This window comes from Silene latifolia, chromosome 7, assembly GCF_048544455.1.
Source record: "Silene latifolia isolate original U9 population chromosome 7, ASM4854445v1, whole genome shotgun sequence".
In the NCBI taxonomy this organism is placed as follows: domain Eukaryota; kingdom Viridiplantae; phylum Streptophyta; class Magnoliopsida; order Caryophyllales; family Caryophyllaceae; genus Silene; species Silene latifolia.
The window spans coordinates 24,159,485-24,171,850 of record NC_133532.1 but is presented as its reverse complement, the minus strand read 5'-3'; the positions used below and the strand labels follow the sequence as shown (position 1 = coordinate 24,171,850).

The 12,366-nt window shown below is 34.8% G+C and overlaps 1 protein-coding gene across 1 annotated transcript; it reads right to left on the bottom strand.

The window, feature by feature from the left end:
- Positions 1-8,383: 8,383 nt before the first annotated feature.
- LOC141591965 (uncharacterized) lies at positions 8,384-10,829 on the bottom strand. The gene is made up of 3 exons (XM_074412493.1): positions 9,221-10,829; positions 8,803-9,000; positions 8,384-8,641 (listed from the first exon to the last, which is right to left on the bottom strand). Exons 1-3 carry the CDS (start codon positions 10,769-10,771, stop codon positions 8,477-8,479), a joined length of 1,914 nt encoding a protein of 637 aa, XP_074268594.1. The 5' UTR covers positions 10,772-10,829; the 3' UTR covers positions 8,384-8,476.
- Between the last annotated feature and the right edge of the window lie 1,537 nt (positions 10,830-12,366).

Sequence of the window (12,366 nt, the reverse complement as noted above, 5' to 3'; positions counted from 1 at the left end):
TTTTGCCTTAAATAACTCATTTCGGGGCACTTTGGGTTTCAGTTTTATTTGAGTTAGGTGACTTTTGGATCGGGTCTATCGAGTTAAGTTTTAGTCAGACTTTGAGGTCATTTTTAGATCTTAGGTTAGCTTTATCAGGTCTAAGTGTCTTCCACGACAAAATGAGGATAATGATAGAGTGTCATCGAGTGATATCACCCGCTCACATATCTTATGTAAAGACATCATTTAAAGGATCCTATTCCTATATGGTGGACCGGTGAGTGTGAAGCGGTGGCGTCATCTAATTTTCGTAAAAAGGAGTATATGTCAAATATCAAATATCAAATATCTACGAGTAACGAATGTGTGAGTAAATAAGCCAACCTATTATGTGCACATGTTTTCCTGCATCAGATAAAAGAGGAAGAGTAATCTACTTTAAAAATTAATGAGTTATTCCACCCATGGCCAATTGATTTTGGGATGGAAGCTATTTGAACTTGCAAACTAGACACTCTCTCCTTCTCAATGGGCACGAGTCAGATCCATGTGCGAATTTAACAAGATGATATGGTGTAGTATCAGTATTAATGAAGGGTGGTGGCAAGGTCCTGTATTATTGTGCTTTGAGATGCTACAGTCAAGTAGGATTGATAAACTCGTGTGCATACATAGAGTAGTTAGTAGTACTTACAAATTACAAGCCTACTAGGGTGCTTTTCATATTGCCACATTGTCTTTACCCGTGTAGTTCAATTTTTCTCCCTAATTACAAGCGGTTGGAAATTTCAAAGTTTTTAGTTAAAATTTTTCATTTTTTTTTCGAATTTCCCTTAAACTATTACTCGTTCGCCACTGATGGCATGTTTAATGAAGCTAATACGATCTCCATATCTCAGCCAATTCCAACGGCTAGTTTGTAAATATGGCACAATGTATATTTGCCTTACTTAGATTATTTTATAGCTGTTAATATTATTGTGTAATTTCCTCTATATAAACATGTAATTGCAACAGTAGGAATACAAGTTAATCAATCATATTATTATTTCCCAAATCCCTTCCTAATTATAATAGAAGCACCATGGCATTGTCATGAAGGTCGTAAAATGAGTGAATCAAGTACAGAGTATATGCCAAACCAAACACGATGTAGTAATTGACCTTACACCATGCTAATGTAATTCAATCATGTACATGCGGACTGTGAGCCTGTGACTAATCACTAAACTGGGTCGGGTTCGAGTGGTGCCAAAATAAAAGCAGTTTCGTGAATTCACAGAATAAAGACGAACCGACACTTTGATGATTCAACAAAGGGGACTCTGATTGCTTCACCCATGTTCCATCATCAATTTTTGGTCCTCTTTCATAAGTGGCTCAAAGTACACTATTTCCCAATAATTTTTTTTGGCTTTTCTTGTCATAACTAAATTATCTCAATAATCTGAGATAATAAAGAGTTTGATTAGGATTTGTGTTTTATCATTGAGCTAATACATTATTTGCTTGTATGTATTTTATACACGGGATATGTTAATAGAAGCAAATCGTGAATTAATAAGGATACTTCAATTTTAAAGTACTCCATACGTAAACTTCATATGTTTATTAAGGCAAAATAAAAAAAAAGTTTTAAAAGATCTTAACTTAAGGAGTTAAGGGGGTGTTTGTGTGGGGTGTTGGAATGAAATGGAATGTATTTGAGTGATTTTTAGTGTTTGATTAGGGCATTTTGGAATGGAGTTAGAATCCTGATGTATTCTAATTCCAACTCGACCCCTTCAAATCCCATACCCACCTTCTCACTTAGGTTTCTAACTCAATTCCCCTACATACAATTTTAGAGTGAACCAAACAATAAATAATAGGTATGGGGTTCTAAATCCACCCCCTCATGGTATCTCATTCCATTCCAATCCATTCCGACCTTTTGAACCAAACGGCTCCTAAAACTGTTTTAAACAAAACTTAATATTTTTATAAGACAAATTTTTAGTTAAGACAATTCTAAAGTAAGACGCCACGCATAACCGATTTCAATAAAGTAAAAGCAAAGAGTTATAAATATCTCTATTTAATACACCCCCGATCCAAACAAATGGTAACACTTACCTAAAACGGACGATTCACACCAATGGTAATGGTTAACATACCTTATTTGACCTAAAAAATTACTTAGTTACCCTTATACCCTATTACCTATTTACATGTATGTCATCAAATGTCCCACTCATCCACTCACTTAATGTTAATCTATATATATATATATATAAGAGAGTTTTTTCGAGCGATCTGAGAGCGTCCACATCATCAAAAATAAATTTAGGAAAGTATAATTTTTGATGTAAAAAATAAAGTAGAAATTTTTTTAATTATTATAATATGTATATTTCCTAAATTATATTCAAGTGATATTTCCAATTTTATATCAAAGTTTTACATTTCATTTTCAAAAAAATACCGTTAAAAAAATTATGAAAATAATATAATTAGCTTTGTGGTAAAAAAATGTTATCATTAGAGTATAAATTTCATATTATTTGCACATATTAAAGATGGTGTACTTCTTAGTATGTAAAATTGTGTAATTTTTAGTATGTTTTCTCCCACATTGGAAAATAAGTAGGTGTGGTGAACATACTACATATAAATAGTAGAATAGTCCCACATTGAAAGATTAGTATAAGGTGGGTGATTCTATAATTATAAATAAGAGGCATACTTGGAACTTATGCATCAACCCAAAATCTTTTGAGTCTCTTAAGTATTGTCTTGGAGAGTTCTTAAAATTTTATATCATTATATTTTCTACCTATAGATTTTATATGTCTCACATAGAAAAATAATGTAGGTGTGGTAAATACACTACGTTTAAATAGTATAATTAGAATTGTGTTAAAAAAAATAATGTAGGTGTGATAAATATACTACGTTTAAATAATATAATTAAAATTGTGTTAAAAAAATTCTATCATTAGGGTAAAGGTTCATATCATTTGCACATATTTTAATTATGATAAAAAAAACGTATGAATATTAATAGATGTATTTGCTTATTATTAAATCGGGTTGGATGTCGAATTAGGTTCAAAAATTATGGTGTACTTTTAAATATGTTATTCATCTCACATTGAAAAATAATGTAGGTGTGATAAATATATATTATGTATAAATAGTTGAATTGTCCCACACCATACGATTATCATAGGTGCGGTGATCCCATGATTATAAATAGGATTTATCCTTGGAACTTAGGTATCACCCCAAATATATTAAATCTCTTAAAGTATACTTATTATATAAGAGACTTTAAACATAATCTTGAATTAAATGTTTAATTTTTAAAGTTGCAACATTTTTTTAGGTGGGAGAAAGATCGATAAAATGGTTAATATTATAGCGGAAATTTTTCATGTTACCCTCGAATTTTGTTAGATTATACATAATACCCCTAATTTTAAGTTTGTACATATAATACCTTTGTGTTTACTTTTTTTTTTTTATAACGCTCTTACTCCTATGAGTAACTAGATGAGTAATTGAGCATGTCATGCTATTTGTGTTTTGTTATTTAGGTATTAAATGTTAGTTTATTAAATAAAATATGGATTTAAGAATTAGATGATGAAGTGTTTGTGTAATAGACGATAACAAAAGAAAAAGGCGTCAAAAGTCATAGGAGTAGTGACATTATGACGGAAGTTGTCAAATGGTATTCTAGGAAAGAAAAAGGTGAACACATGGGGTACCATTTGTAGAAACTTAAAATTAGGGGTACCATGTGTAATCTATCAAAGTTCAAGGTTACCATGAGAAATTTTCAATATTATAATGATATAGTTAACTAAATATTCATTTAAAAGAAAGAGATATCTGTACCAATAAAACAATAAAGGAGGTATTATTTTTTAATTGTTATTTTATTGTCACGCCATCAAACTTAACGTCCATTTAACAGCCTTTATATGGGGGTACAATGGGCAAAAAAATGGAACCTCAAGGATACTATAGGCAGATTCTTAAAAGTAGGGGCAAGGTGGAAAATCTGACAAAATTAAGGGGTACCACAAGAAATTTCCGTATCTCAATTATGATAAAAAAAAAAAAAGGAAGAAAAACAACGGCAAATATTAATGGAGAATACTTGATCATATTATTAAATTTAAATACAACTATTAGATATAATGAGTAACAATTAACCGTATTCGGTATTCGGGATCCGGTGAATGTCGAACTAAATGCAAGTTTGATGATATACATACTACGTATAAATGGTAGAATTGTCCCACATCAGAAAAATAATCCAAGTTTAGTGAACATATTACTTATAAATAGTAGAATTGTCCCACATGGAAAGATTAGTATAAGGTGGGGGTGATTATATGATTATAAATAAGAGTTAACTCACGTATATATTAATCTTTTATTTTTTTTGAAAGAGATATTTTAATAATATGTAAACAAATCATTAGACATAGAATGTAGACATTAAACCCTTATGTTTTTTTTTTTGCATTATAAATAAGTTAATTATCCCGTTGCAACGCACGAGCATTCAAACTAGTTACATAATATATTATTCTTGTGGCTCCATTCAAAGCTTACAACTTTACCCCTTACTTTTCCACCTTTTCTTAAATAACCAATTTTCCTTATGTTATCATTTGTCTGGATCGGAGGGAGTACGATTTTAAGTAAGACATTTGTTTTTATAAGTATGAGAAGGCACATCCGCTGATCCGCACATCTCAATAGCATGGAAAGTAGTAAGGCCATGTTCTTTTGGATTGAAACTGATCCGATCTGAACTGAACTGAACTTATAGGATCTGAACTGAACTGAACTGAACTTATAGGATCTGAAGTGAACTTAAATTAAGTGACTTTAAGTCCAAAAGAACAGGGCCTAAGTAGATTATACATCCGATGTACTACCATCAATTGTATAGTTTCTGAGTATTATAATAAAGTTTTTGAGTTTTGTTTTAAAAATTATGAGTTTACTATAAAGTTTTTAATACCATTCACTTAAACATTAAACTCAAAAAATTACAATAAAACTAAAAAACAAGCTTAGTTAAATTTGAGTTTTGACGGAAAAAAATTAAAATGATAGCTTATAAACTTTAATAAGCTCAAAAACAATACACATATACTTAAAAATTAATAAAGTCTGAGATAATAAGCTCAGAAAAAATACGCATATGCTCAAAAAACAAATAAAATGAGATAATACATCCGATGTATGTTCATTTTTCCCATCGAGAGATCCCAAGGCAATTTAATAATAATTTTCCCTTTAATCTCCATTTTCCTTTTATCTCTATACCTAAATTTAAAACCGTTAGATATTGTCAAAATGCGATCTCATGAGAGCACCCACAATGAAGAGGATTGAGCATCCTCTTAACCTTCTCTCTCTCTTCTAAAAGGACACCCTCTCTATTGTGAGGCATATGTTACATGTACTCTTAGCAAGAGGAAGATGGTTACTTCCCCTACTTTTAGAGGAAAGTAGAGGAAAGTAAACATTGGCCCTAGTGCCCACTAACCAACCATTATTTTCTTTGTGTCTAATAATTTATTTATTTATCAAATATGAGATTATTTAAAGTAAGATTAACAATTTAAGAGGATCTTCTCTATTGTGGTAAGAAAACTAGAGGAGATGAAGGAAGAGGATGATAATAATGAAAAATAAGGTAAATGAAAAGATATTGAGGTGTCATAAAAATAGAGGGTTAGTGAAAAAATAAGAGGAAGGTAACCTCCTCTCTATTGTGGGTGCTCTGAGTAGGGTTCCTCTGTCCCATTTGTTGTCCCAAATGTGTGTGTCACTCCAATCACCTTCTAACACATCAACAAATTAATATAATTATTGCAATATTTTATTTTGCAACAAATGATGTGTTAAAAGGTAAGTGCAGTGACACACACAATGAGACAGAGGATCCTTACTGGCGATCTCATTCGTAGAAAATAAATGGTCTCCATTTCTTTTTTGGAAATGAATCATTGAGGTCTTGAGGATGCTCTGTCCTATTTAGTGTCCCATTCCGTGTCTTACCCCGTATACATTTTGACACATCAACATAATACCATATTTATTGGTGACGGAAATAAGGTCAGATTCTGGACGGACCCATGGATGAATAGGGGACACCCTCTCAGACTAATTTCGCCAGCTCGAGGTGAAGTGGGAAGCAAAGTGGCGGAGTGGATGATGGAAGGACCGAGAGGAGGTGGAATGTAGACAAATTGCAGCAAAACCTCCTTGATTTTGAGGTGCACGACGTCGTTAAAATACCTCTGTGTGACGGAGATGTGGAGGACAAACTGATATGGCATTATGAGAAGTCGAGTAAGTACACAGTCAAGACGGGCTACCACTTTATCCGGTGGAGGAAAGAACAAATGGAAGGAAGGGGAGATTCGAGTGAGGGATCGAAATTATGGGGCAATTTATGGATGCTACATGTCCCACCAAAAGTGAGGAGTTTCATATGGCGGGCAGTCAAGGGAGCTTTGCCATGTGCCATGAATATTCACCGGAGGGTTGATGACGCGGACCCAACCTGCTTTCGATGCCAGGGACAATTGGAGAGTGAGTCACATGCGCTTGTTTGGTGCCCATATGCTCAGACGGTATGGGAGAAAGCTGGAGTTGAAGTGAATGAGACCTGGGATCGACTTCTATTGCTACCGGACCTAATTGAGATGATAATTACCAACAACAGGGGGATGGAACAAAGCAAGTTAATCATCCTGCTGTGGGCAATTTGGAACCAACGAAATAAAGAGTTCCATGGAGGAGAAGTGTGGGATCCGGACGTGTGGTTGAAGCGGCACAGGGGTACCGCGCGGGCGTGGAATGGAGCACAGGGAGAGGAGAGGAGGAAACAGGGAAGGACGGATGGGAGTACGGAGAGATGGAAGCCACCTAGGGAGGGTTTCTTTAAGGTAAATGTTGATGTTGCGGTCTTGGGTGCGATGGGTTGTGGTTTGGGAGTGGTTATTCGAGACCATGAGGGCCATGTTGAGAGAGCAGGAGTTCAGCAAACACGAGAGAGATGGGAGGCGGAGATTGCTGAAGCCAAAGCAATGGAGTATGGGTTAAGAATGGATTTACAGATGGGCATTGCGAGAATCATCGCGGAATCGGACTGCAAAACTCTGGTGAACATGCTGAAATCAGGAAACATGCCGTCAAGTTACTTGGGTAATATTGGAAGATCGATTCAGAATTTAGCTTCTCAATTTAACGTTATTGAATTTAGTTTTGTACGTAGAGACGGAAATAGAGTAGCCCATTGTATGGCTCATTTACTTCCCTTACTGTACACTACTAGAGTATGGGTAAGTATGGTGCCGGAATCTCTGGCTGAACTCGTTGCTTCCGAGTTAAACTCGGATATCTTTCTTGAATAAATAAAGTTGGTTTTTCCCCTCAAAAAAAAAATAATATGTTATTTTTTATTTGCAACAAGTAATGTGTATGAAGTGAGATGCAGTATAGAACACAAAAGTGGAACATGTGATAGTATGTCCTCACTCGAAATGAAGAGGATGTCCCCTCACTAGGGAAATAGTGAAGGTCTGAAGGAGCATGTAGGTAGAGCCGTAGAGTTAATCAAAATGGCAGGCTTCACGTGTGTCGTGTGGGAACAAATGTCCATGGTGTCTGACGACTGAGGCGTATCCATCTAGTTCCATATATTCAATGACCGAGGTATCACAGTTACGAGTACTTGCACTATATTGATTTCTAGTATTTCCTCCATTCCGTTAATTGTTGTCTCCCGTTAATTGTTATCTTTTAATTTTGGTACAAGGACAAAAAAAAGAGGAGGTGATCAATTATAAGATGATAAGTAGATCAAATTGAGGTTGAATGATCAAATTGCTCATCAAATACAATCTTAAAATAGAAAGGACAACAATTGATGAGACATCCTAAAATAAAATTGGACAACAAATGACCAAGACGGAGGGAGTAATAATTATGGCGTATTTAGAACAAGTTCAAAGTTGACTAATAATAGAGTCGGAATCTGATGAGGTCAGTCATTTTAATGAGGCCATTTGACCAATCCTAGCCTTCATTTTAAACAAGATCAACGGCTGAGATTGAAAGTTGAGCGCATTTGCAGAAACGAATGACATCTCATTCCCACTCCATGGTTCATTTAGCAAAAGCTAGTAAGTTGCAAAGTCGAAATTAGAGTCGGATCAACTCAGATGCAGTACGTTCTAGCATTTACATTCTCGCCATTTAAACAAAAAGAGTAAATCTGCAATTCCAAAACCTTGAGATTACAGCCCTTATAATACCGGTCACTAGGCTTAACGTAAAGAGACTTTGAAGAAAAGCACAAATCTTCAAAACTCATAATTAAATTACTTATAAGCATTGATTCAGTTTCGGAATATTGGCGTACGTCTTCTATCAGGGAGACTTAGGTTAATGGCATGAATGTCCAAACGCACTGTTGTTAGCCACATGCAGTGACCTCGGTCTTGTTAAATGCTTGCTCGAGCATTTTTCTCATCTGATCAACACCGCCAAGTCCTCTCTCACGCCAAATCTCAAAATCTTTGAAAACAGATCCCCGGCAGTTGCAACTTTCCTCCTCTTTCATTCTGTTTTCATAATGAACCTGAAAATGCAACAAGATCCCCCAACAGTAAGCAATAAGAATAAGAATCACAATAGAACGAGACTGGCCTGGACGGTCTGGACGTATTAGGGCGCATCAAGTTCCACAACCCTCACCGAGTCATACACAAAAGAAATGAAGAAAAAGAAACTGGTATTTACCATAACTAATAGTTCGGATTGCAGATCTTTAGAGGATAAAGAGATTGTCCATGGGTGAGAAGAAAGCCATAACAACGTATCCAAATACTGGAGAGCAGAATGACATGTCAAAGCTTTTGCTACTTTAAGGGATAGTTCTCTGACCCCGCTAAGTGGAGGGCAAGCGCTTAGTCGCAATTCTTGTGGGATGATCAGGGTCTGTATGAAATTATGAATACACCAAGTAAATCAAACAAGGCATAACGTCATCAAATCATAACTTACGCCTTTTTCTTCTGGACTTAAACTGCTGAACTGAACTGAACTTACAAAAACTGAAATTAAGTCCAAAAGAACAGGGCCTTATTTCAAAACGGAAACCAAAACAAATTGGAAGATAAACTACATGGAGATAAACTAGGAGGAAGGAAGACAATACCCTTTTGGAATCGGAAGATAAGTTGACATATTTTGACTGGCGGAAGTTGGTGAGTAACGCTACAAGCTTGGAATGCCATAAAATTTGGTTAAAGGTAGCAGCAGGAGGACATTTGAAATGAAGAGAGACTTTAGGTATTTGACATTTCGACGAGCATGTTATGATGTTATAGTTACCAGTACTAGAATATTGGAAGGAGAACAAGTTGGGTGTATCAAGCTCAATGTGGCCCAAATTTGGGCACTCTTCAACACGACAAGTTTTAAGAGAAGCGGATGAGATATTAATACGCTTCAACTTGGGACAATCTATGAGGGATATGGTTTTCAAGTAGGGAAACTCGGCCACATTATTAAAAAAATCATCAGTTATACGACAGCCATCAATTTTCAATTCCACCAAGTTCTTACGAGAATTAGAAGCCACCTCGACTTTGCACTTATTCGTTTTAAGCTCAGTAAGGGTCAAGCATTGAAGAGGCATTGCTGCATCAATCTGTAGTCGATGTAGATCGTGTATTAGACAAACTCTAAGGTCTTTCAATTTAGAAAGACCTGAAACTCGGAGCACCTTAAAACCTTTACAAGACGAAAGTTGAAGGGTTTCCAAAGCAGGACATTTAAGAAGCAGGATGTCCAAAAGCACCTGGTCTATCTTAAAAGCGGCCAAACAGAGTTGTTTCAAGCAAGGAAGATCAATTGGCACGTCCACACCACCACCACCACCACCCAAGTAACATCCATGTAACTCCAACTTGGTTAAAGTTTTAGATTCTAAAATACGACGACAATTTAAAAAGTCGTAATTAGAATCAGGGAGATAAAAGTTGCCATCAATCCAACAAGTAAGTTCCTGGACATTGCGTTTCGCAAGGGAAAGCCACATTGATACAACACGAGAAGCGTAAGCACGCATATCGAGGTTAAAAAGTAATGGTACATAAAGGCATAGCTCTTTAACCTCTAAAGTTTGAGTCTTTTCTGTGTATATCCTCCAAATTTGTTCTAGTAAATGCATATACCCAACATGGTTAATTTCCGAATCATTATAATCACGATTCTTCCTACAAATTTTTCTTTTTTTGGCGTATACCATCCTGTTTAGTCCGGATTCAAGACGGGTAAGACCACGGCAATTTTTTCTTTCTTTGTTTGGGCGGTAAAGCTTTCCCTCATGAGTTTTAACACTGTTGTATTCCCGGGATTCATTGGTTAAATTAGAACAACCCGTTACCAGTTGATCTAAGTGTCCATACTCGTGATAATTAGTAGAATAAAGATGGTGTTTAGAGGGGTGAGTTTTAGGGAGAGGATTAAAATAATGGGAAAAGAATTTAAAAAAAAAGCGATCAAAGATAAGAGAAGGACGAGTGAGCCAAGAATACCTCCAAAGAGAGGATAATGAGCTTGTAACAATCGCATCTATCATACTAAGATGAGATAATATATGTTGTTTTATTTCAATTGGCATCTCTGTAATTCTGTCTCTTTCTTCCCCAATCTTCATCTTCTTAACCCTCAATTTCTTTTGTTCAACACAACTTTCCTCCATCTTTCCTCTTAACCCTATACGGAGTTTTTTTTGTTTTTGTTTTAGAAAGACAGGATACTAGGGTTTTTAAGAATGGTTTTTATAACATGTCCTAAGAGCACATGTTAATAATCTAAAAAAAAAGAAAAATTGATGAGAATATATCATGAATAATTGATACACAAACTCATATTTACCATAATCAATCAGTCAATATGATATATATATGTCCGAAATCAAGGGACTTTAATTTAATTAAATAAATCTATACAGATTAATTATACTATATATTCTCTCCATACCAGACCAATGGTAACACATACCTAATACGGCCGTACCACACCAATGGTAACATACTATAAATGGGCTGTTTTTTTTTCAAATAATACCTTATATCGTTCTTATATTTACACAAATGGCAAGTAGTGGACCTCTCACAACCCCAACATTAATCCTTATTATATCAGCTTATTTTCCATATTTGCCCCGGCTTTTTCCCTTTTTTCTTAAAACCCCCATTTTTTTACCATGTTACCATTAGTCTGGTATTGAAGGAGTATTTTTTAATCGATAACGCTGTGTAATAAAACTAATCAAGGGATTTCAATATAAATATTATATAGTTTTGGTGAAGTAAAAATTTAGAGAACACCAGAATATGTTGATGATTTTTCTCAAAATAAACATGTCGCACTTATGTTATTAACCCCCCTCGTACTAAAAGAATAAGAAATCTCCAAATTTTCCCGCCTAAATGAATTTGACTATAATTAGGCTTTCATTATATTATATCTGTAATTGGCTTTTCCACCGATTAATGTAAAACATTAATAATAATATAATAATACTTTACAATTAAATTTCGAATTAAGTTAAATATCAATTGTATAATTGTTATTTCCTTTAATATTCCTATTAAAAAACCGCGAATTCGGGCGAGATCTATACTAGTTAGTATAAAGATATTAACTATTTAACATACACAAATATATAAGTATGTTATATTTTGGAAAATATTAAAAAGTAAATAAAACTACATGGCTACGGGTAAATTGATAACTTATTCTGAATATAGTTCACGTTTTCAAATTTTATATCTAAGATAACTCTTTAGTGGTTGAATATGTGTTAATGTGGAAGAAGATAGAGAATATGACGAAGTAGATGAATTGTTTTTTGTTTTTGGTACAAATGAGGGGCATAGCCCCAAAAATTAACTACTTGCTATTCACGGGGAATAGCTACCCCGAATATGTCTTCTCGAAGAATGGGCGTAACTCTTCTAGAGGGGCCTCTAAATATGAGGGAGTAGTACTTGATGACACTCCTCGATTGGCTAGAAGATCATCTGCTCTATTCGCCTCTCTATAGGTATGGTCTAGCTTAACCACCCAATGCTCGTCCCAGATCAACTCTTGGCATTGTTTAACAATAAACTTCATGCTATTGCTAACTAATTGCTCCTCGTTGATAATCTTTACACAATTGGAATTATCCATGTGAACTAAAAGCCTTGTCAAGCGAAGAGACTTTGCTCTTTTCAGACCTGTGAGAAGTGCTAGAAACTCCGCCTTTATAGACGTGCAAAAACCACATGAGAAATAATAGGCAGATAA